At 41.4% G+C, this 26,506-nt stretch overlaps 1 protein-coding gene across 4 annotated transcripts in view; it reads left to right on the top strand.

The window, feature by feature from the left end:
- Positions 1-8,610: 8,610 nt before the first annotated feature.
- Positions 8,611-26,506, top strand: part of styxl2 (serine/threonine/tyrosine interacting like 2) — a 30,335-nt gene continuing 12,439 nt past the window's right edge. Inside the window, exons 1-6 of one of the 4 annotated variants that reach the window (XM_086283348.1) lie at positions 8,649-8,667; positions 9,952-10,045; positions 10,908-11,078; positions 14,564-14,682; positions 19,099-19,330; positions 20,136-20,353. In XM_086283348.1, coding sequence (XP_086139474.1) covers positions 10,957-11,078; positions 14,564-14,682; positions 19,099-19,330; positions 20,136-20,353 — 691 coding nt within the window. In that variant the 5' untranslated portion in view covers positions 8,649-8,667; positions 9,952-10,045; positions 10,908-10,956. Of the gene's footprint in view, positions 8,668-9,951; positions 10,046-10,127; positions 10,149-10,907; positions 11,079-14,563; positions 14,683-19,098; positions 19,331-20,135; positions 20,354-26,506 lie in introns of those variants that run through there. The other 3 variants (XM_086283347.1, XM_086283350.1, XM_086283349.1) reach the window with 3 other exon arrangements.

Genomic DNA, 26,506 nt, shown 5'->3' with positions numbered 1-26,506 from the left:
TGATTGCTCCAAGAATAATCCTTCTTGTTTATTTCCTCTCATGTTTCTCACTAATGTGTCCAAATTGCAGTTACCTGTCAGCATAACTGGATTTGGTTCTGTCCTGCCTCCTATGCGAGTTATATCTTCTTGTCCTTGTGATGATCAACAACTTATTGAAGATAGATAAATGGTTACTAAATATTAATGAACTGTCAATATATCATTTATAAATGCCTAGAATAAAGAGCTAGGCTTACTTTAGGCGGAACTGGGCTTATCGTAAGTTTTATTTTGTAACAGGCTAAAGGAACCAAACACCAAAAGAAGCTAAAAATGAAAAAAGTAGAAAATAAATAATGTGAAATTAAGAGAAAAACAGTGGTTTTTGTGAGAGTCAAATGTGTCATGTGTGAAAGTCCACTGACTGCTCAAGTTTTCCCTGGATGCTCCATTTTCATTCCTCAGTCTGAGCACATGGTTCTTTGGTAGGTCACAGTCCCTTCCACCAGAGATACAATCAGACACCAGGAGTTAAGGAGTGAAGTAGGTGTTCTACTTAAGGAGCCTTCCTTGTTGTTGTTGTTTTTATTAAATATGCTGATTGGAACAGTTCCATCATTTACCCACTGTTTTTTGTTTGTTTGTTTGTTTGTTTGTTTTTTAAAGCAGGCATTTAATGATCTCAACATGACAGTATTCCTGGACCTGTTTATATTGTCACAGTCATGTGAAAAAGAAAGATTTCTTTGCAGTCCTGTGGCAAACGCTCTATGATTCAGTAGCTCGTGGAACCCCCTTTAACTGCAACAAACTGAATTCATCATTCAATGTTCCACTTTATCAGTCTCTCACATGGTTATGGGGGAATTTTGACCCTCTCTTCTTGCTTCATAGAGGTGTGTATGCACTCATTTATGCACGGCCCTCTTAAAGTCCCTCGGCAGCATTTCAATCAGGTTGACATTTGGACTTTGACTGGGCCTCTATCTTTTTCTTTTTCAGCCATTCTGTTGTACATTTTCTGCAGTGCTTGGCATCCAGTTTGGTCCAAGCTTTAGCTGTTAGACAGAAGTCCTCACATTTGACTCTAGAATACGTTGGTATACAGAGGAGTTCATGGTCAGCTCAGTGACAGCTCCACGTTGGGCTCATATGTTCAAAGGATATTATTCTATAAGTATTCAAGTATTCAAGCTGCCATGTTCTTTTTAGCGAGAAGAGGCTTATACCGGGAAATCCTTTCAAACAAGTCATACTTGGTCGTTTTTCTTATTATGAGGTCTGTAGCATCTGAGATGTAACCCATAGTTTTTTGCAGTTTGAACATTGCATGGGCTTTCTTCTATTTAGCCTCTTAATCAGCATCCTTTCAGCAGATCCAACATAGCATTGCTATGTAAGCTGTAAGCGTTGTGTCTCAGCAGCTGTGGTGACTAACTAGATCAAGCACTTCAACTATATATCAGAAGCTTTTTTTAAAGAAAAAAAAAGAGGAAAAAAAGAAATATTCAAGGCCCAGGCAAGAGGAGGCAGAGGATGTGTTGTCTCCTGTCGCTGCTACAGCAGACATGGACATTGCCTCAGATACAAACTTAGGAGGGTGAATTTGGACCCACTGTAATCTCACTGTGGCTCAGTACAATCTGTGACGCACCGAGCCAGACATTCACACACTTCTCCAGTGTCCAATTTCTCACTTAGGCCTAATTGAAAAATAAATTCATTACTCACAACAAAGTTATTAAAGGAAACTTCAGAGGCCAGTGAGAAATGTCCATGTCTGTCACACTGTCACCATAAAATCATGCCTGCTGCTCAGAGTAATGTCAGTGTTAACAGCAGTGTCTCTGTTCCTTCTGTTAAACTGTGCACACAGGTATGCAAGAGTGAGTAACCATGGTTACAAAGGGACGCCATAATCATCATTCCCAGCCGAACACCTCAGGCTATTATGAAATGTTAGCTTTTTTTTTCTTTTCTCTTTCGTGTTATGAGGCGTTGATGGGAGAGAGGAGTTAAACACAAAACATGCTAATAGAAAGGTTTGGTTTTACTGAATAAATAAATAAAATTGCAATCCAGGTATCCACAGAAGGGTAAACAGTCAGGAGGACAGGTGGGGAGTTGGGACTATAGAAACACTTGGACATGGGTGAAAACCTTACAAAAGAGGGAAAACAAAGAAAGCAAAGCAAAGTTGTTGTTTTTTTTTTAAAAAAAAGGGAAAAATGGTGAAACCAAGAAAAGAAGAAACAGGAAAAGTCAACCCAGGAAAGGCTCTTTTATACTGACTCAATTATAAAGGGACCAACATTTTCAGAATAAGAGCATGACAGTAAAGAGGGGGCTCAACCTCACAGTTTATCATCTTATATAGCAGCTTTGTCCCTTCCTGCCATACTACAGCAGAGCTGTATCTCACACCACTGAATACACAGAGGGTTAAAAACACTTACAGTGGGGCAAAAAAGTATTTAGTCAGCCACCGATTGTGCAAGTTCCCCCACCTAAAATGATGACAGAGGTCAGTAATTTGCACCAGAGGTACACTTCAACTGTGAGAGTCAGAATGTGAAAAAAAAATCCATGAATCCACATGGTAGGATTTGTAAAGAATTTATTCGTAAACCAGGGTGGAAAATAAGTATTTGGTCAATAACAAAAATACAACTCAATACTTTGTAACATAACCTTTGTTGGCAATAACAGAGGTCAAACGTTTACTATAGGTCTTTACCAGGTTTGCACACACAGTAGCTGGTATTTTGGCCCATTCCTCCATGCAGATCTTCTCGAGAGCAGTGATGTTTTGGGGCTGTCGCCGAGCAACACGGACTTTCAACTCCCGCCACAGATTTTCTATGGGGTTGAGGTCTGGAGACTGGCTAGGCCACTCCAGGACTTTCAAATGCTTCTTACGGAGCCACTCCTTTGTTGCCCGGGCGGTGTGTTTTGGATCATTGTCATGTTGGAAGACCCAGCCTCGTTTCATCTTCAAAGTTCTCACTGATGGAAGGAGGTTTTGGCTCAAAATCTCACGATACATGGCCCCATTCATTCTGTCCTTAACACGGATCAGCCGTCCTGTCCCCTTGGCAGAAAAACAGCCCCATAGCATGATGTTTCCACCCCCATGCTTCACAGTAGGTATGGTGTTCTTGGGATGCAACTCAGTATTCTTCTTCCTCCAAACACGACGAGTTGAGTTTATAGCAAAAAGTTCTACTTTGGTTTCATCTGACCACATGACATTCTCCCAATCCTCTGCTGTATCATCCATGTGCTCTCTGGCAAACGTCAGACGGGCCTGGACATGCACTGGCTTCAGCAGCGGAACACGTCTGGCACTGCGGGATTTGATTCCCTGCCGTTGTAGTGTGTTACTGATGGTGACCTTTGTTACTTTGGTCCCAGCTCTCTGCAGGTCATTCACCAGGTCCCCCCGTGTGGTTCTGGGATCTTTGCTCACCGTTCTCATGATCATTTTGACCCCACGGGATGAGATCTTGCGTGGAGCCCCAGATCGAGGGAGATTATCAGTGGTCTTGTATGTCTTCCATTTTCTGATGATTGCTCCCACAGTTGATTTTTTCACACCAAGCTGCTTGCCTATTGTAGATTCACTCTTCCCAGTCTGGTGCAGGTCTACAATACTTTTCCTGGTGTCCTTCGAAAGCTCTTTGGTCTTGGCCATGGCGGAGTTTGGAGTCTGACTGTTTGAGGCTGTGGACAGGTGTCTTTTATACAGATGATGAGTTCAAACAGGTGCCATTCATACAGGTAACGAGTGGGGGACAGAAAAGCTTCTTTTTTTTTTTTTTTTTTTTTTGGCATGTCCAGTTTGGCTCTTTTGCCATCAGAATTGTTGTCTAAAGGCAAAGAAAGATGCCCAATGGATTTACTTTACCAAACTGACCATCCCAGCCTTGCCGTAATGGTCCATTTGATTCACCTTTTATTGTTTATTTTATTTTCACTTACTGAATACGGGACAGACTTGACTGGGGGAAAGAAGGGGAGAAAGAAAGAGGGAAAGAGAAACAGCTGAGAAGAGGGACGGGGGAGAAGGGCAAAAGACAAAAACCAACAGAACGGGCAGAGAAAAAAAATGCATATATCAATCACCTGGATCACCTGCTGAGAAAGAAAAAAGAAAGCAAGCAGAAGAGAACAAGAGTAATAGAATAAACAACATCACAATGATATATGGGAATATGACAGTAAATACTAAATGTTAAACATTATTGTGCAGCACATAAGATCAACAGAACACAGTGTGCTTTGAGGTAGGAGCCAAAAAGGGTGTAGTTTGTGGGTGTGATCACCCGTGTGTACACCTGTGAGCATGGACGCGCTTGTTTTTTTAAAAGGTTTCTTCATGTAATGATCTGCTAGAGGGTGTGGGGGGGCCACAGCCCCGTCCTCCAGGGCATGAAGCAGGTGTGGAGGAGATCAAAACTCCAGACATCCAGAGGCCCCCAGAACACAAGAGACCAAGGAAGACCAACAGAGGGGCAGCCGCGCCACTGTCCCAGAAAGAGCTGAGGAGAGTCCCAGATGAGGGCTCACTCAGCAGCCGCGGAGCAGAAGCCAGGGGGAGTTGCAGTGACGCGCCCGTGAGCTCCGCCGGCAGCCAGCTGCGCCTGAGTGACCGAGCCCCAGGCCGAGAGGCCGGGGGCACCCCACCTCCGAAGTGGCCCGAGCGAGCCCCAGGCTCCAGGCCCCGATAAGCGGCCGCCAAGGAGTGAGCCGGTGTGTACCTGGACGCCCATCCCCGGACACAAAGAACCACCAACGCACCGATGTCTGAGGGGGTCCGCCACTGGCAGGGGAAGTGGTGGTAGGGGGAGATAGGCCTCCAAACCTTGGAGGGCCTGAGATGTCCCCAGAGAGGTGGCGCCTGACACCCAACCTGACATATAGACACAGACATACAGGCACACACAGATACAAACATCCATTCCCCCCCTCATGCTCTCATATGCACTCACTCCACACTCAACCAACGTGGAGACAGACATAAAGAGACGTTGTACACACAATCACACTCCCCAAGCGTACTCTACAAACCGGGTCTAGGTGCCCTCGCCCCTGGAGGGGGGAACTGCACCCAGACCCAGGTGGTGTTTCCCTTTTCCCTGCGGTGGGGGGAGGCAGACTAGCCTCCTCTGCACCCTGGTGACATATCCCTACTCCAAGGCCCTGCATGTGTGGGTGGTTGTGGTGGAGCGGGAAGAGGGAGGCAGCTGGAGATGGGGAGGGAAGGAAGGGAGGGGCAAGTGACCCCTCCCTGGGGCCAGCTCCCCCGCTGACCCCAGTAGGCACCCCCATACTCCGCGACCCGCCAGGGAAAGGGGGCCCAGGCCCATCCAGACCGGGCCCAGTGCAGCAGCGCCGCCCGGCCCCACAGAGCCCGGGACAGTCCACCCAACCCCACCACAGAGAAAACTGCACCCACCCCACCATCCACTCATCTTCCAGACTACATAAGACAATAAACACCCAGGCTGAGATCTTCCTCCACCTCTCCTGTATCTCCCCCTCCTGCAGAGGGAGCTCCTGAGGAGAGGAAAGCTCCTGCAAGATGTGACAATCTCCCCCACCAGTTGAAGAGCCCCCCAGGTGGCTCGACGCACCGGCGGCACCCTGCTCCAGGGCTGGGCCCCCATGCACCCACCCGCCCACAACCCCGGCAACACACCAACCAGGACCCAAGCCCCCGAGGCCCGGTCCGGGTCCCAGCCCAGAGACGGAGCGCCCCCAGAACCTCACGCCCATCCCGGACCCACCCAGGGGCAGCCAGGCTACCAGGTCAGTAACCCACGTCCGTCAGCACAGACCCTCCCCTAGCCCCGCTGCACGCAACCGCGAGGAAACAGTCACCGGAGAGCCAACAGAGCCCCTAACCGGACATGACCGCTACCCCGGGTTGAGCCCCCCAAGGAAGATGCCTCCGGGGAACCCCCCGACGCCCTAAGCCTGACCCCACGGGATGAGATCTTGCGTGGAGCCCCAGATCGAGGGAGATTATCAGTGGTCTTGTATGTCTTCCATTTTCTGATGATTGCTCCCACAGTTGATTTTTTCACACCAAGCTGCTTGCCTATTGTAGAGTCACTCTTCCCAGTCTGGTGCAGGTCTACAATACTTTTCCTGGTGTCCTTCGAAAGCTCTTTGGTCTTGGCCATGGCGGAGTTTGGAGTCTGACTGTTTGAGGCTGTGGACAGGTGTCTTTTATACAGATGATGAGTTCAAACAGGTGCCATTTATACAGGTAATGAGTGGGGGACAGAAAAGCTTCTTACAGAAGACGTTACAGGTCTGTGAGAGCCAGAGATTTTCCTTGTTTGAGGTGACCAAATACTTATTTTCCACCCTGATTTATGAATAAATTCTTTACAAATCCTACCATGTGAATTCATGGATTTTTTTTTCACATTCTGTCTCTCACAGTTGAAGTGTACCTCTGGTGCAAATTACTGACCTCTGTCATCATTTTAAGTGGGGGAACTTGCACAATCGGTGGCTGACTAAATACTTTTTTGCCCCACTGTATGTGTTCTCAGTCACAGCTCCTCTGCCAATCCTCCTCTATCCTATAGCTTCATTTAGGGTTTCCTTCAAGACTGATTTTAAGGACACAGGCAGAAAAAAAGGCCCTGAACTGGCCGTAGGTTTTCTGTCTGTGTGTATGTCACCCCTGTAATGGACTGGACGGTGTGGTGTGAAGATCAATGTCTGCAAAATCATTAATTTTGTAGCAAATGATAAAGAGTTGATCTGCAGAAGCAGAAAAATATCATCGTATTAATGTCAATGTTCCTGCTTAAAACAGCTGGATTAGAAATCACCACAGGCAGACTCTGAAATTGTGATTATTATAATATTTTATCCAAGAGCTTTTCCTGCTTTTTATTCAGCAGTTACAGTAAATAAAGTCTTTCCATAATTAGCTCTACATGCATGCAGGAAGACTCGTGTATCTTATTAATCTAATGAGACTAAGTTGAAACACATCACGTGAAGTGGAAATAGACTCTCATGGGAAAAGAGGAGTTTAAATTCAGTTTGATCTGCTGAAACATCCAGTAATTGGAATTCATTTTGTGAGCCTTTAAATAATGAGCTCATAATATCAGTGTGTGTGTGAGTGTGTGTGACTTAAATTAGCTGCATTCTCAGACTATAAATAGTCCAGATGATTGTCATCTGACTGCAGATAAACACAGACACACACAAACACAGTTGGGAGACTGTAGTTCCTACCATTGACTGAGAAAATCAGCTTTCTACGGGAGGTCGTGTTACAAAAGCAAAAATAAAAATAGTTCTGTGCACTGAAAGGACAGGAAGGCACTTATCAGTTGTTTGCTGAAGTCCAGTGATACATCAGTGTGGAGTTTTTATTTCTTACTTTTCCTTTCTTTTAGAAGCTTTGTTTCCTGTGTTTCAAAGTCAACGTGTTATTATGCCGAGTGACTATAACGCAGAGAGTTTACCTGCTGTCTGAAACCAGAATACAGGAAAAAACACTAAGTGAAGAAAAGGGGAGGGCAACAGAGGAGTAGAGAGAAAGGGCAAAGAAAGAAACTTTACAAAAGTGTAAAGGAGAGAAAGAAAAGGACTCAATAAAAGGAAAGCTCTGAAGAAAAAAAACGTCATGAATAAATTAAAAAGAAACTGACCTCCAAACACATTTCATGATGTTTTTGGTCATTATTTGATAAGCTTGCAGCATTGCTGATGATGTAACAACATTGTAACTTTAAAGAAAATGAATACAATGTACTGTACAATGTATCTACAACATAAATGCGATAAAGTTTTCTAATGCAACAATGTAACTTTGTTACATATAAGACATACGCTTATCAGATGTAACCTATCTTTTCACAGAAAAGGTAGATAGATAGAAGTAACTCTCATATAATTCACCTATAAAAAATGTGTTTTTAAGAAGGATTTAATATGATAGTGGGCTTGCTGACCTTATCTCCTTATTTTACAAGAATCAACATTGCTAGGTATTAAGAACACCAAATTTTAAATGTAATGCAGAAGTAATAGACCGAGATAGATGAAATTACCACGACAATACCCCAACCAAATTTTTGTTGGTAGGGAATAAACTAAAGAAAAGGAAGGAAATGCAGGAAGAAAGGCAGTGGGAGGCAGATCCGTTTAAAAGGTAGGAGGAAATGAACAGGAAGTAAAGAAACAAAGGTGGAAAAGAAGAGGAGAGAAAAGGACTGAGAAAAGAAACCAAAGGAATCAAGGAAGAAAGAAGAAGTATGTGAAAAAAGACAAGGGAGGAAAGGTAATAGGAGGGAAGGAGACATAATCATGTTGTGGATGTAAATCTCAGTGAAATTAGAGAAAGCTGAATCCTCCTGCAATGCATGTTATTCAATAAACATTTCCTTAATTTGCATTTAATTTGCATTTTTATCAGTGTGTGTCTCTCCATCTCGGTTTGGTTGTGTCTTTTAATGAGGCCTGTTTAAGTAAAGGTTAACTGAACTGTACTCGAGTAAGAGTACTCAGTTACTCCACAGCTCTGGTGTCAGGTGTCAAGGCCTCCACTGGCCAGGCGGTCCAGGGTGGGGGGAGGTGAGAGGGTCTAACTTTAGGAGTCTGTGTCAGAGCGCTCGGAGTCGGCTTCAGAGGAGCACCTTTCAGACAGAGGTAGGAAAACACACTCACTCTCAGACACACACACTGACACAGGTAGGAGATGTTTTCTATGCAGCTGAAGTCCTGTTTATTATTTCTGAATTTTCACACATCTGATCTGATCTGAGAGCAGCTCTTCCTCTGCTGCTGTTTAAGGCTCAGAGCTGTTAGGTCTCAGCACTGCTGTGAGGCCTGCAGGCTGAGGCAGCTGTCACCGCCTTAAAAATAGACTTGCTGGAAGGCCTCAGCTCACACACACACACACACACACACACACACACACACACACACACACACACACACACACACACACACACACACACACTTATAGCAACATGAGGCTCTGTCTGATTGCTTAGTATCTTAGTCATGGCTGCCTGTTGTTGACCCTTACTGACTGTCGATCAATATAACTGAAAGAATATTTGGTGTTTTGACTTATTTCAGCTGTAATCACAGCTGAGAGAAAAACAAGAAGAAAGAATCAGACTTCTTAAATCTTAATCTGACCTCCCCTCAGGCTGATTATTAATCACTGTCACTGACATAAACTCAAGCTACATATGTTGAGCTTAATGAGAGCAGGGCAATTAGAAATCTGAGTTTTCCTTTTCTGTTTAACACCATCAATTCCACTTAGAGCCAGTCAGTGTTTATGCAAGTATTAAAACCAAGTATCATGTAGACTAGTACTGTGCAATGCTGTATATTTTGATGTTGATCCAATATTGTCAATACTGCCAATAACTGCACAGATACCGATTTGTAGATATAACTTCATGTAGCTAATGTAGGGGAGAGGAGTGTGTCTGAACACATAATGACCACTGTGATTTTTTACTTTTCTCTATAATTAGTTAACACATCAAAACTGTCATGGTTAGCACTGGCAAACTGTGGGAACGGGGAAAAATGGGACCACAAATGCAGGACTCTTCAATGAAATCAATACATTTATTTACAGTGAAGTAAATAATCACACAAAAATAAATCCCTGTGCACCCCAGACTCCCGTGCCGTGTCTTCCTCCCAGTGTTTGTGCTCTGTGTCCTCACTTCCAAGTGTCCACGCACCCCGTGCTTGCTGCCCTCTCGTTTCCACGTTCCCCGTGAGAAATAACAGAGGCAGACTTTAGACACGTTCAAACTGTGGCTGGCTTACACTCACTAATATGTTGAAAACACTGATGGGTAGTCACACAACAATCCAGCGTCGGAGAGAGCTCCGCCACACTCCTAAGTAGCTCCTCCGACGAGCCTTGATCAGCTGCAGGTGTGTGTGTGGTCATTTCCTCAGGTGTGGCCAGCCACCTTGCAGGGCACACCTGCCAGGCCTGAAGACTCCTGTAAACTGGTGCTCCCAAATTCAACCGCATCCAGACACGCAAGCAGTGAGAATGAGGGACAGCAGCACCAAATATGCATATGTCCATCAACTATTCGAGAACTGGAACTAACACGGCTTTCTGCATTTCATGTTCTGGGTTTTTTTGTGTGTGTTTGTTTTTTGTAGACCTGGAATTAAAATGTGTCTGTTCCTAAAGGACTGTGGGTCTACTTCTGTAGTTTAAATCTGCGATACGGTTTAATTAAAATAGACATGACAGGTCATATTTTTTATAGTGCATGATTGAGGAAATATTTATTTTCAGTGTCCTTTTCTTTGTGCTGTTGTTTTGTCCATCAATAAACTTAAGTTAAAGATTATTAAACAGTGAAATACTGCTCACAAATTCATGCAACTTCATTAGTACAGTCACTTTAGTACAGTGCAAAAAATTTTTTTGTCCTTTTTGTGATATTTTACGTGCAATCAAATTATTGTGATAGAACAATATCTTTATAATAATTTAGCTTAATTTTGACCAAATATAGTCTAATTTAATGTTAATTAAAGTTGAAATTTATTAAGAAAATAAGTTACAAATTTTGATCTTTTAAAAAAATCATGTTTCTGTTTTGTTTGTTTTTTTTCCATTAAACTTTGGCATTAACTCAGATGACAATGCTGAACTGTTGACAAAAATATAGACTTAGCATCATATTAAATGTCTGGTGTCACACTTTTGTCAAGACGTTTTAGAGAGTACTCATGTACGTGTTATTCATTTATTTAAATTGATCTATAAAATAGTGAAAACATCGCACAAGTTACAGGAAAAAAGTTGAGAGTCAGTGAGGATGAAGTATGCTTTTATTTTGTTGATGTCTCTAAAGAGAAAAACAGCACAATTATTTATTTTCTTCTGTCAGTAGGGATCCAGGTTCATCAGAGGCAAGGGAAGGAGGCATATTGGTTGCCATGGCGTCGGCCAATGAACATGGAGAGCGAGGTGCTCAGATGGTGCCTGATGGAAAGGAAGAAGAGGAGGAGAACAGCGTCCGTGGAATCCAATCTCATTACCTTCGCTGTCCCTCCCCAAAGTAAGAGCCAAGTTTTAAACACAGAACACCAGACTCAGGTTTACTGACTGGGAAATTAACAGATTCTGTCAAACATGAAAACACTGCACAATTCCTGCTTCAGTGTTCAAAATTTAAATCAAATCTTCCATTTTCACAGGTTTTGTATCACTGCAAAACTATTACTGTGTAGTTTCCCAGTAAAATGTTCGCTTTACCCCATTTAAATGCATTTACACTTCTTTGACACGTTATTAGGTACACCTGTTTAATTCAATTCCATTCCATTATATTTATACAGCACCAAATCACAACAACAGTTGCTTCAAGTCGCTGTAAGGTGAACTACAATAATACATAGAGAGAAAACCCCAACAATCATATGAACCCCTAGCAATCATTGGACTGTGGGAAGGAAAAATTCCCTTTTCTCCTCAGAGAGGAGCGGCTGTCTAATGTGACCTGCAGATTTGCTTATTAACACAAATATCTGATCAGCCAACCCCACAAATGTAACTCCGTGCAGCCACGCTCAAGACGACATGCTGAACTTCAAACTGAGCATCAGAATGAGCATGAGGGAGGAGAGGAATTAAGTGATTTTGAAAATAGCACTGCTGATTTACTGGGATTTTTCTACATAACTATCTCAGGGGTTTTTCAGACAGAGCAAAAATGCCTTGTTGATGTCAGAAGTCCGAAGAGAATGATCAAACTGCTTTGAGCTGATAGGAAAGCAACCATAACTTAGATAACCACTTGTTACCACCAAGATATGTGGAGGAGAATTTCTGAATGCACAACATGTCGAACCTTGAAGCAGATCGACTACAGCAGCAGGAGACCACACTGTGAACCACAGAGGACTGGAAAAATGTTGCCTGGTCTGATGACACTGATTTCTGCCATGACATTCAGATCTCGATCCAACAGAGCACTTTTGAGATGTGGTGGAACGGGAGATTCTCACCATGGTCCAAAGATGTCTTAAGTAATTCATTACACATGAAAAAATAAGAGCTATAAATATGTATGCCATATTTAGCTTGTTTCCTGTTTTACAAATCTCTTTTTAATGCGTGTTTCCTTCTCGTACAAACAGCTTGGAGCCATGGTTAATGGCTTAAATTGAAGAAGTTACATATACAATAAAATATGTGTGCCTTAAATTATTTAATGTAATTTGTGCATGAAAATTAAGGACGTTAAGCCCACTTTGATGTGAAAAACCTTCTGTTTCACATTGAATCCCGCTAAAAAAAATACTATAAAACTGAGACCACAAAGTGAAATGAAGATTTGGCAGTACTGTATTTTAATTCCACCTTTTTGTGCTGTGATATGTGGAGCCCCGATTAAACTGAAAAGCAAATTAGAAATAAATCAGAATAGTAGAGTTTATTTTTGTTCATAAGTGATGAAACTTGTGTTTTTTCATCCTCTGTAAAGAAAAAACAAAGTATGAACGCAGCTGTGGTTTCAGTGAATAACTGTGGTTTGGATAGCTGTTATACCCCCAGTGTGAGGGTGTAAAATCAGTTGTAAACTACAGTTTTTACACGGAAGGTGGTGCTACATAGAACATCTCTCATGAATGCTGCAGTAGATTTAAAACTTGTGAAAGTCAAACCAAATTTTCATGTCTGATTTCAGTTTTTTCTTTTGATTGTATTTTAAAGTAAATGTACTTCTGACATTTGCAGCAGGAAGGTCCTCTGTATACGTCGCCTCCAACTCCTTGTTCATCACTTTAGCTCAATCCACCTGCAGTTAAAATAAAGCACCTCTTTGAAGTGTCTCACATTCCTCTAGAGGTCTGGTTTCCAAGCTCCTGCTTAGCTCTTATGGGACTGTAATGGAATTACACAACGCTTATATCCTTTTTTAGTTTTTCTACATTTTGGTGTAAATGAAATGTGCAAGAATTCAAAAACAAAAACTGGGTGGACTAGTTTCAGTTTATTTTGGATTTTCTCTTATCCACACAGGGTAAAAAGCCTCTGCCATAATTCTCACTGTATGTTCGACCAGTCTTCAGCCCTAACTACATTTATAAGCTTTGTCAAAATGGAAAGTTTTAAGCCCAATCTTAAAAATTTCATGCTGGCAAAGATAAACCCAGCAGCAGTGTCACGGTCTGGCTGGCAGACCGTGGGGATGTGGGGGAAGGAGGACCCAGGCGCGGTGCTCTATGTATAAACAGTGTGTTTATTTACAGAGTGGAACAAAAACAACAATAAATCCCCGTGTTCTCCCAGACTCCCGTGTCGTGTCTCTGCGTGAATAGTTCGTGTCTCTGTGCTCTCCGCTCCCGTGTCAGCACCCCCCGGTGCTCGCTGCTCTTCGTGCCTTCCACGCTCCTCCTGCGGGAAACAATAGACGCAGCCGTCAGGACACAAATAACCGCGGGCATACACTTACACACATTAACTCAATTCAATGGGACGACTAACGTGGAGTCTCAAGGAAATGATCCCGCGTCGGTGGGAGCTCCAAGACTCTCCTAAGTAGCTCCCCCGACGAGCCCTGATCAGCGGCAGGTGTGTGGCTTCGGGTGTGGCCAGTCCCTCCGCAGGGCCACACCCCTCAGGCCTGCAGGTGGCCGAGCTCCATCCTCCAGGCACACCCGCAGACATACACACCCATACCTCGCCTAAACATATGAGTGGGACACAGACTAACACAGCACAGAGAAACACACATATGTACACGCACAGAGAAGGAGAAACGACACCAAAAATACATAATAATAATACACAGGTCCATGACTGCCCAGGGATCCTGGGTCGCAAAAGTAAAAAGACAATGCAGAATCTTTAGCTCTACATTAAAAGATGTAAATGTCTGTTTATATTTCAGTCTGTTTATATACTTTTGACTATGTGGATTACAGAAATAAATAAATAATAAATAAATTCAAACTTCTGCACCCGAGTTTTAAAGTCATAAATATGTATGCTGTACAATTGTTAAAATAAACAATTAAAATATCAAAATCACCACCACATTCATAAGTCCATGTGAGCTTCTGATCATGGCTGTGAATAATAGATGTTGAAGATGGTGTCACTGTTCTGCAACCTTGATGGGTGAACTGGAGCTCTTTTCTTGTCTCAGCTAACATATTTCTATCACATTCTTTAGATTCCAGAAAATACATTTAGTTATTTAGTTCAGCATAACCTTAAAATACAAAAGTTGCATTCTTCAAGAAGTACTTCTACAATGTCTAAATCAACCTCACTGTAGTTGATGGAGGAGCTCTTGATCAGACTGAGAACACTTTATAAAGCCATTTAGATTAATTAAATCAAGTGAACCTTTTCTCATTCAGAAATGACATCAAAGAATTCAAAAGTCAGAAGGGTGCCTCAGCCTCATTTTATAAACTCATGCATTAACTACATTTAACACAATCAACATTTCAGTGCAAGCTGACGCATTAGGCTCTTGTTTTCAGTCACGCAGCGCTCATGAATAATAACCTCTCTGTCTGTGCCTCCCAGTTTCTCCATGACCTCAGAGTCCAGGTTTTCCATGATCTCTGGGTCTGACGCTGAGAGCATCTTCATGGAGCCCATCCACCTCTCATCAGCCATCGCTGCCAAGAAGATCATCAACGAGGGTGAGACGACACAGGAAAGAGGCTCAAGCTGCCCTTTACATATTTTATTGAGATTCTAAACAAGCTGCTGTTAATCACATTTTCTTAGAAAACTTCTGCTGCCTTGCTTCAGCATGATGTGTAAGTCTGATCTCCAGATCAGACTTACTTATAAAGTAAACAGGCCTAACAAAGCCCTCAAGTAGAGAAATATCAGAGCTTCTGGGTGGATTTTATATGCACTTGGATCGAGTAAAACACCTGGCCAATGAATCCAGATGTGCAGATATTTATTTTTAAAAAGAGAAGACCAACAGGATAATCAGACTTAATCCAAAATGTAATCCGCAGCAGAATAATGATCATCTGCAGAGGAATGGTTTATTTGAAGAGTTTCAGTCAGGTTTCAGAGCTCAGCACAGCACAGAAACAGCTTTAGTTACAAATGATCTTCTTATGGCCTCTGACAGTGGACTCATCTCTGTGCTTGTCCTGCTAGACCTTAGTGCAACATTCGATACTGTCGACCATAATATCCTATTAGAGCGATTAGAACATGCTGTAGGTATTACAGGTACTGCACTGCAGTGGTTTGTATCAGGGTTTTAATAGTTTTGCAATTTTCATTAGTTTTTATTTTTATTTCGTTTTGACTTCAGATTTTCAATTTTATATCAGTTTTAATTAGTTTTTACCAATTGTTTGCTAGTTTAGTTTAGTTTTTATTTTTTGAAAATCCTTAGTTTCAGTTTAGTTTTGATTAGTTTCAGTTATAGTTTTAGTTGTGTTTGCAATAATTAAGTGTAACAAAATCCCAGTTTCATCATATCAGTCATTCTCTTCTGCTTATCCTTGGGTATGTTGCTATTCCAGCTACCATACCCTGCACTCTGGACAGGTCGCCTGTCTGTCGCAGGGCTAACACGCAGAGACAGACAACTCACAGTCCCACCAATGGGTTCTTTAAATAAATAAATAAATAAATTAGGGCAGATGAACAACCATTGATACCAGGCAAATATAAAATTTATATCTTGGCCCCAATGAGACTATTAACTCTTGCAGCACCGGGTGTTCGTAATTTTGGTTCAAGTGAATTGATAAACCTTTTGAAGGCAATTGACTCACACAGTTATGTAGATATCCCCGTCCTGTTGTCTCGGGATGCATCACGCTGCCTTGCCTGGGGTTAGCTTCTGTTTTCTGGGGATGAGGGTTGAGTGTGCTCCCTTCTCAAGGTAAGCTAGGTTAGCCTTCTTGTGTGAGCTTTTCAAGTGCACTTTAAGGTTTGTGGGATTTTTTTCCCCTTTAGAAATGTCCCTCATAATTTGTCTCTTTCCACTACAAGACACTTGCTTTATCCAAAACACAGTCATATTCAAAGTAATCCCAAATTGGACTCTGGTGCTTTCTCCCGACTTTTCCTGACATGATTACGCGTGGACGGAGCAGCAACACAGACGACTCGACTAACGTACTGCCACCTGCTGGCATATTGAGACACAGCAAGAAAAAAATCTGGAAACTAAACTTCATTTTCACCCTTGACTATTGTATGACACACACACATCTACGAAAACTAAACACATTTTTGCTATAAATTCAGTTAATTTTAGTTAGTTTTGTGAACACTCATTACAGTTTTAGTTAGTTTTCTTTTTTTTTGTTTTTATTTTTATTTCCGTTAACGAAAATGTTTTTTCACTTCTAGTTTTCGTTATTTCGTTAGTTTTCGTTAACGATAATAACCTTGGTTTGTATCATATCTATCTAATAGACTCCAATTTGTTCATGTAAATGGAGAGTCCTCTTCACACACTGAGGTTAATTATGGCGTTCCACAGGGTTCAGTGCTAGGACCAATTCTGTTTACATTATACATGCTTCCCCTAGGCAGCATCATTAGAAGACATAGCATAAAATTTCACTGCAATGCAGTTGACACCCAGCTCTATCTGTCCATGAAGCCAGATGACACACACCAATTAGTTAAACTGCAGGAATGTCTTAAAGACATAAAGACCTGGATGGCCGCTAACTTTCTGCTTCTTAATTCAGATAAAACTGAGGTTATTGTACTCGGCCATGAAAAGCCTAGAAATATGGTATCTAACCAGATTCTTACTCTGGATGGCATTACCTTGGCCTCCAGTAACGCTGTGAGGAACCTTGGAGTCATTTTTGACCAGGACATGTCCTTCAATGCACATATTAAACAAATATGTAAGACTGCGTTCTTCCATTTGCGCAACATCTCTAAAATTAGAAATATCCTGTCTCAGAGTGACGCTGAAAAACTAGTTCATGCATTTATTACTTCCAGGCTGGACTACTGTAATTCATTATTATCAGGATGTCCAAAATACTCACTGAAAAGCCTTCAGCTAATCCAAAATGCTGCAGCAAGAGTCCTGACAGGGACTAGAAAGAGAGAGCATATTTCTCCTGTTTTGGCTTCCCTTCATTGGCTTCCTGTTAAATCCAGAATTGAATTCAAAATCCTGCTCCTCACATACAAGGTTTTAAATAATCAGGCCCCATCTTATCTTAATGACCTTGTAGTACCATATCACCCTATTAGAGCACTTCGCTCTCGCTCTGCAGGCCTACTTGTTGTTCCTAGAGTATTTAAAAGTAGAATGGGAGGCAGAGCCTTCAGTTTTCAGGCCCCTCTTCTGTGGAACCAGCTTCCAGTTTGGATTCAGGAGACAGACACTATCTCTACTTTTAAGATTAGGCTTGAAACTTTCCTTTTTGCTAAAGCATATAGTTAGGGCTGGACCAGGTGACCCTGAATCCTCCCTTAGTTATGCTGCAATAGACGTAGGCTTCCGGGGGATTCCCATGATGCATTGAGTTTTTCCTTTCCAGTCACCTTTCTCACTCACTATGTATTAACAGACCTCTCTGCATTGAATCATATCTGTTATTAACCTCTGTCTCTCTTCCACAGCATGTCTTTTATCCTGTCTTCCTTCTCTCACCCCAACCGCAACAGATGGCCGCCCCTCCCTGAGCCTGGTTCTGCCGGAAGTTTCTTCCTGTTAAAAGGGAGTTTTTCCTTCCCAAAGTGCCAAAGTGCTTGCTCATAGGGGGTCATATGATTGTTGGGTTTTTCTCTCTATCTAGCGCCTTGAGGCGACTTTTGTTGTGCTTTGGCGCTATATAAATAAAATTGAATTGAATTGAAGTGAATTCACACAGAAGCTTCCTTCACTTAATAACAAATAAACAAAAATGGAAAAAAATATAAATATATCATAAACTATTGATGAAAAGTACAGAGCAGACATCAGATGCCTGTTTACAGGCTAAATAAAGAAATAAAATAAAATCAGCTTTTATATCATGATTCCTCACCAGCCTTAATCTGAAATTTGATTTGTATTTGCAAAGCTCTGGGGGGATTCTAACTGATTAATAATAAACCACAATCAGATGAATTTCTCTGTTCTTTGTCCAGCCGTACTGAACTTTTAAAAGTCATCCAAGGGCAGATGAGCACTGCGCAGGGGTCAGACTCTGTCTCTCTTCACTCCTCATTCATATGCAGTGTGTCAAGCAATGAAGACTAATGTGGCTCAACAGTCTTCAATCACAGCCAATCCACGTTTTGCTCCTTCATCTTGTTACATGGAGATGCAATCCACTGGAATGAGGAAATTAGCTTAATGTGATGCATGACAGATTCGTGGCTTCATCAAATTTCTCCTCTTAAGTTGGACTGCATTAAAGGCAGCCTAATGATCAAAACGGGTTTCATCTGCAGGGAGGAAGATGACCGCTGATGAGGACAGCTGCAGTGACCTGTTTCTGCATTAATGGCATGCTTCTTTTGAAGCTGCGCACACATTAAACCCCTGTATGTCCTTTAGGAGTGGCATAGCTGTTATGATTTCACAGGGGAGTGGGGCTAAACGCAGGAGCTCTGAACAAAAGCTTCTTAATCCTAAGCTGATTCATCTTCACAATAAACCATAAAAGGATAAATTCCAGGAAGGTTCAAATACTCCAAACTAAACATGAATCTAAGAAATAAGAGCAGCCAACAGGGGCATGGGGGAAAAACGTAGTACAAGAAATCATCAGAGAAATCACATGCAGCAGAGCAGAAATATAAAAGAAAGTAAAGAGAACTAAACTGCAGGAAATAAAACAACCAAAGGCAAATTACCAAAATAAGGTCGGAAGTAGCAACAGAGACAATCAAGGAAGACGCAAAACAAATTACCAAACATAACAGTTGGAGTAATTTTACACTCAAAATCTTTGATCCTAAATACTTGGATTTGTTCTGTAGCATACCTGAAGATGTTCATCTCGCAACCTCCTCATCCTGTCTTCTGTGTCACACAGACTTCTTACATTAATTTCTTAATATAATACAACGAAATCAATCAAGAATCCATCATATTTATTACTATCTTACCTCCTCAGAGTTGCCACATCGAGGCGTGCGGTCTGAGTCCATCCCAGAGTCCATGTTGGAAACCGCTGAGCAGCTGATGGTGGAAGATCTCTACAACCGTGTCAGGGACATGATCGATGACCGCAGCCCCTACAACACACCCTGTGTGCTGGACATCCAGAGAGCCATGGTGCAGGACCGCCTAGAGGCTCCCATCAATCCCGTGGATGAGGTGTGGCCCAACATCTTCATTGCCGAAAAGTGAGTCGGTGCATTCTCGTTTTGTTTAAATTATTTTTCCACAAGTCATCATAGAGGATTATTCTTAGTTCCAGACCATAGGCACAGATATTTTAGAAGACAAATCTGTGCTAGAAGATGAACTTCAGTTCAACTTCAGATTTCAGTAAGGGTTCACAGAAAGTTCTGTTACATTTTTATGGATTTTGAATGGTTTTGCAAATTTTCTTGCTTTCATGGCAAGTACCCATCAGACGAAATGGCACAAGATTCAAAAATGTATAAAAATTCTCATAATTTCCTTTCTTTAATCTTATAGTGGATAGCTGGAAATGAATAGCTAGAGAAATCCTTCCAAATATGAGACAAATTCCACCTCATCATTCACTTGAAACAGACTTTCCTCTTCTAATTGATTTTATAAATCCCATTTTCTGATCTGTCTGCGATAAACAAGTAATCTGCACAAACAATCCTAACTCGTCTACTTGACAGCTTGTTCCAGAGGTTTTGTGTAAATCAAGCTGTCTTTATTGGTGAATTTATCCAACCATTTTTTTGGTCTATTAAAAATCCAGAAAGTGCTCAGATAAATGTTCCGTGTTAACTGAAACAACCTTGGTAGCTGATGAATATTGTGTGATGTGGTTGAAAGCTCCAGAACAGGGTGATAGATGGCTGATTCCAAAGTTTATTTCCCTGCTCTTCTCCAGAGTGTGATGTTCCTCAGGTTTCATTTTCTGCAGAGGCTTTTTAGTAAAGCTGTTTGCTTGAACGTTTGGATGGGTCATTTTACACACAGTAAGACAGATTCCCCCCCCCCCAGGTCTGTTGCAGTGAATAAGGCCCGTCTGAAGCGAATAGGCATCACACACATCCTGAACACAGCTCACGGTACAGGAGTCTACACCAACGAGTCGTTTTACGCCGGCATGAACATTAAGTACATGGGCATTGAAGTAGACGACTTCCCTGATGCTGACATCTCGGTGCACTTTAGACCCACCGCCGAATTCTTGGACGATGCTCTGCTGACGCACAAAGGTAGGATTTGGTTCATCTCCTCTGAAATCTGTGTTTGCTGTTGTGGTGAAGAGTTCAGAGTACATCACTGAACACTAATCAACTCCGCTGGTAAGATTTATTGACAAATTAGAAGTAAATAATACACAGAGGAGAATTTGGTATGCATCTCTCCCTTCTATTATTTTTGTTTATTCACGCCTCTTGCCAAAAAACCACACTGAGTAAATCATGTTAAAAGGCTGACTGGTGATGTTAGCACAACTGGAAACCCACAGGGGTGATGCCTTTTCATAGTTGGAAAGTCTGTTTCTATTTTTTCATGAATGAGAAGAATAACAACAAAGAAAACAAGCAATCCATAGCAACATCCATACATAAAATTGTCTCCAGAGGAAAATAAGAGACCAAGCAGAACAAACAGAACTGAGAATAAAACAAAAACTGCATGGTTCACAAAACTGACCAGATTTGAATCATGACAAAATTCATTGACTAGAGAAATTAGAAATTAGATAAGAAATTAAATCCCCTTTATTTCTGGTGGTATTTGGTTGTGTGTGGATTCAAGTCAAAGGACATATTGTATTTCTGGGATTTACAAAGCCCTTGGAGAGGGGCAGTAACACACTGAAGTGACAGATGTCTGTTCCCAAATGTGGTAGTGGTTGTGAGGACCTTGGTAGCTACAACTCCTTCTGAAACAATGTGTGGTTGGGAGCAGAATTATGGTTGCTCAGCCTTAGAATCTGGCATGGCAACTTGGGGGAAAACCTTTTATGAGATATTTGTTTCTTGTTCAATAGGGAACAATCTGTCTTATAAACAGCCCAATCTAACCCCCTTTCTGAGATGCATAGGTTAAAGATAAATCCAAACAGTGTTGGGGTACATAGCATAGGGTTTGAGGTCTTATGAATGAATAGTGGAAAAAATACAAAGTTTTGGAGTCCATCTATTATTTGTTAAACAAAAAGAACCAGAGTATGTTTAAAGAGTCTCATTTTTTTTCCACCAAGTTTAAGATGATCACTTATTGGTGATTTAAGACCACAAATAAGTGTTCATAAGATTTTTTTATCTCATAAATAAATCATTATCATTATAATGATTATATATTCATACTTATGAAAGTATTTTAGCAAGAATGTCATGTAGTACAATTACATTTATGATATAAACACCAATAAATCATCATAAGAGGTTTTATTTCTTTGCAAACAGACCTTTGCAGTTGGGTTAGCTTCAGCTCGAAAATTTACTTTAAAGGAACAAATCAACCATTTGGCAGAGTATATTTTTGGAAAATTATTTGACCCTTAAAAAAGTTGTTTGTTTTTTTTAAGTTATCATGTTTCTTAAATCTGTTCACTAAAGCATCTGACACTTATATAAAAGCCATATCAAAACAAATATATCTGACGTTGATATTTTCCTCACAGAGAGTCTACATTTCTTGCATTCTTTAGTCATTGCTAACTTCCTGTGAGGAAGCTACCTGAAAAACTCAGCGAATAACCTAGATTGACATCCACAGATCAGAACCAAGCTGTAGAGGTGGCTTAAATAGGTTAACTTCCTGTAAATGTTTCAGAAATACATAGGGGCTCAAAATATCCTCTACCAAGTGGTTTAGCAGAAATTTAAAAGGTTTACCAGAATGGCTCTCTTTACTGCTTGTCTTTGTCCTTCCTTCTCCTAACTGGTGCCCCTCCCTGAGTCTGGTTCTGCTGGAGGTTTCTTCCTTTTAAAAGGGAGTTTTTCCTCCTGACTGTCGCCAAAATGTTTTCTCATTGGGGAGCATATGATTCTTGTGGTTTTCTCTGAATTATTGTAGTTTTTTACAATATAAAGCACCTAGAGGTCGCTGTCGCTGTTATATAAATAAAATAGAATTTAATTGAAAAGAATATATATATAATCTATCAATCTTCTACCAATCTATTGAGTGTCTACTTAAAATTGAGCCTCTTTCCCAATAGGCTTTTCTGTTTTTGTCCACATGATATATATCTGTTGAACTGAAGGCATCACCCTCAACATTATTTTTCTCTCCGAACTTCAGTTTATGACGTAGGAAACAGAAACTTTGGCAGTGGCTTTGTGTCTGTCTTCATCAATAGAGTGTTTATTTTGTGATCTCTCGTTCCCACGGACCTTTAATCATTCATTTATTTTATCATTTAGCTCACAGACATGATACACAATGCACTTATTTTACCAAGGTTTGCTAAAAGCACTTTTTCAATACTTGTCCTGGAGTGGAGGTCAACAGTGACGCATTAACAGATCCCAAACATCTGATCAGTGATCTTTTCAACATCCCAGTTTCTGAGAAGAATTTCTTGTGCCGACAGAGAACACAGAGTATTCCTGGAAGGAAATGGCATAGTCACAGTGTTGTTGACTGTGCTTCTTACTTAACACAGCCTAAAATGTTGCTGGAAGACTATGGCAAGAGCATCTTAATAATATCTTGTCTTCACCCTGGAGACTGTGGAGCAAATTTGGACATTTTTATTAACTGATTAATGATTTTGTCTTTCTTATTGTCCTACCTACAGAGCAAAGAAATTAAATAATATTAGATATTAGATATATCAGATATTTTACCCCTTATTAACTTCTGCCAGGTTTCATGTTATGAAGACCATTGTAGTGATGAAGAAAGACCCCGAACAAATAATCTTCCATGTCAAGATATTTAAGAGTCATTTAATGTCAAAACAAGCAAAACATTTAAGAAAACATGATGCTGTTAATTAACAAACTGTTTTTTGTATTTATTTATAGCAGTTTACAAGCATAATGCTCAGATCAATTAAAACTAATAATAATTTTTAAAAAGCTTAAATATTTACATTTCTTTCTTAATTTTGTTAAACTGATTAAATTAATTATTTTTAATAGTTTTTCAATGGATTGACTGAGCACCACATAAGAGTACATCAGTATTTAGTCATGATATGAATGCTGTGCTATAGTTGCAGTTGTCAATATTGTAAACTGTTGGGGAGCACAAATGGTGTAGAGAGGGATGTTTTGCTTATTGTGAAAAAAGAAAATTAGCAGAATTGCAAACTTGCATAGCTGCCATATATTTAAAAAAAAAAAATTCCCATCACAGCCCTGTGGGCTGTCTATCCTTCAGGCTTGGGTCCTCTACCAGAGGCATGGGGAGCTTGGGGGCCTTTCGCAGTATCTTAGCTATTCCTAGGACTGCGCTCTTCTGGACAGAGATCTCCAATGTTGTTCCTGGGATCTCCTGGAGCCACTCGCCTAGCTTGGGAGTCACTGCACCTAGTGCTCCGATTACCACTGGGACCACTGTTACCTTCACCCACCACATCTTCTTGAGCTCTTGAGCATCTTCCGAGTAAGATGGCCCTCCTCAGAGGGCAACATCGCAGAGTAAAGTTACTTTTTACTTTCTTATTCCTTATTAGTCTCTTGCGAAAACTGTGAGAGCACAGTAATTTTGGACTTGTTGACCCAAACCTGCTGGAATCCTACCCAGAGCTAACACGCCATGCTGACCTGATGCTAGGCTGGCCTGAGGCAGGGGACTCTCCTGAGAACAACAAGCCGAAGTGGAGGCATGGCAGATGGGGAATGGCTGACTGAAGGTTCTGGCGCATGATTAGCAAAGGAAGGCTAATACTGCTTGCAAACTTTCAGTCTCTGGAAAATAAAAAGGACGAACTCCAAGCTTGGATTTCCATTCAAAAAGAAATTCAGGAGTGCTCCATACTGTGTTTCTTTGAAACCTGGCTGGCGGAGAGGACACCCGATAAAGCAAACCAGAGGGCTACACGATTTTCAGAGCAGGCACTACGGACAGCGGCAAGATACATGGTGGAGGAACGGCCGCCCTCGTCGAGCAATCATTGTGTACTGACTGTAAGATCACTTCAAAATCCTACTCTGAAAATGTGGAATTTCTCACTCTAACGTTAAGGCCATTTTACTTGCCCAGAAAACGGCAGTGCATTATTGTGAGTGTCGTGTACATCCCCCCGTCTGCTAAGGAGGAGGCTGCACTGAAGGAGCTGCACGACATGATCAACAAGCATGAAAATAAACACCCAAACGCTGCTGTAATTGTTCTGGGAGACTTTAATCACTGTAATCTCCGGGAAAACATGCCTAAACTGCATCAGTTTGTAACCAAACTGGGGAAATAAAATACTGAATCACTGTTACAGCAACATTAGAAATACCTTCTCAGCTGAACCAAAACCTAATTTTGGAAAGTCTGATCACCTAGCAATCTGGCTAAAACCCATCTACAACAAAACCCAGTCACAGTTAGTACTATTAACACCTGGACTGATGGTACAAAAGCCAGCCTGCAGGGCTGCTTAGAGGCTACAGACTTGAGCATCTTCAAAGGAACAGCTAACGACATCCATGAATACACAGAGACTGTTAGCGACTACATAAACTAGTGTTTAACAGGACTGTGCGTAGATTCCCCAACCAAAAACCCCGGTTTAATGGAGACATTAAACAGAAAATCAGGCAGAGGAGGGAGACCTTCAAGGCAGGAGATCAGGTGGAGTATAAGAGAGCCGCCCGCTATGAACTGCAGAAGTCCATCAGCGCAGCAAAGAGGGGTCACTCAGAAAAACTTGAAGGCTACTACCTGAACAACAACACACGCAGTATGTGGCAGGGAATTCAAGACGTCAGAAACTACAGGGGAACTACAACAACCACAGACCCCCGAGACACCACCCTACCAGACAGCCTCAACACCTTCTATGCCAGGTTTGACAGGCTGAACACACAGACTCCCTCAAAGGCCCCCAGTGACCCCACGAAGACCATCCTCCAGGTGACACACACACAGGTCCTGAAAGCTCTGAAAAAAGTGAACCCCCACAAGGCTGTGGGACCCGATGAATTTCCTCCCAGAGTACTGAAGGCCTGTGGGGAACGGAGAGCAATCCGATTACTTTTTTCAAGTAACGAAGTTTTACTATTGCAAAAATGGTAATTAGATTACCGTTACTTTCCCATAGGAACGCTGCGTTACTGCGTTACTAAAACCGTGATTTCTTTGTGAGAATGTCTCATGACAATGACGTAAGCGAGTGTGACGTTCGTGACAACAGCTGTGTGCAGATCAACAATGGATAATATATCGAGTCCGGGAGAGAATATGAGCGTGCAGCGTTTAAAGCGTGGAAGTACTGACCTTACTTTGAGTTTGATTCCATAAAACGTGACAAAAACATTAGTGTCTGTTGTGCGTGGGAAGAAAACTTCTTTTTACAGCGGAAAAAAACCCCTAAACTTCCAAGCAAGCACCGAGTGCGCTACGACGTAATGGGAAACTCACAGAGAACTGAGCGCTGCAGCACACCTGCACCAGGGCAAACTTCCGCCTACCCCAGTCCTGCTTTACAGGTGAAAATAGAGCAACAGGACCGCTGAGTCTTTGATTTTATTTATTTTCTGCTGTGTTTCACTTGCATTTATTTAGAAGACTGAGTGTAAAACACCAAAAAACAATTTCGTTTATGTGCTGGAAAATAGGTTTAAATGTTAAACAAATTTATTCCAGTCAGAGAATGTTGCATGTAATTAAATTTTTGCTTCATGCATAAAGTTAAAAGATTAAAACTAATAAAACAAGTTTTAAAAGGAGACTTTTTCATTTGATTACATTTTGTATGATGGATTATGCAGAAAAAGTTGAATTGGGCTGAAAGATCTATTGCTTTATCACCTATTCAGGTTGTAAATCATGTTTTTAAAAAGTAACTAAGTAATTAATTACTTTTGAAAATAAGTAATCAGTAAAGTAACGGGATTACTTTTTGGGGGAAGTAATCAGTAATTAGTTACTGATTACTTTTTTCAAGTAACTTGACCAACACTGGTGGGGAACAACTAGCTTGTGTGCACATGGATATCTTCAACCTGTCACTATCTCAGGCAGTAGTCACACATATTTTTAAATCCTCCATCATTATACCAGTTCCCAAAAGACTGGACACATTCGCCCTCAATGAAATCAGGCCAGTGGCACTCACACCAGTCATTATGAAGTGTCTAGAAAAATTGGTTCTCACACACATCAACCACATGTTCCCTAACACTATAGACCCCCTCCAGTTTGCATCACCAATCAACAGTGTTGGGTAAGTTACTTTAAAATAGTAACTT

The sequence above is a fragment of the Aulonocara sp. 'chitande type north' Nkhata Bay genome, linkage group LG23 (genome assembly GCF_057382095.1).
Source record: "Aulonocara sp. 'chitande type north' Nkhata Bay isolate Kocher_YH1m ecotype deep benthic linkage group LG23, A_spYH_male_GT1.1, whole genome shotgun sequence".
In the NCBI taxonomy this organism is placed as follows: Eukaryota; Metazoa; Chordata; class Actinopteri; order Cichliformes; family Cichlidae; genus Aulonocara; species Aulonocara sp. 'chitande type north' Nkhata Bay.
This window is presented reverse-complemented; position numbering and strand designations above follow the sequence as displayed.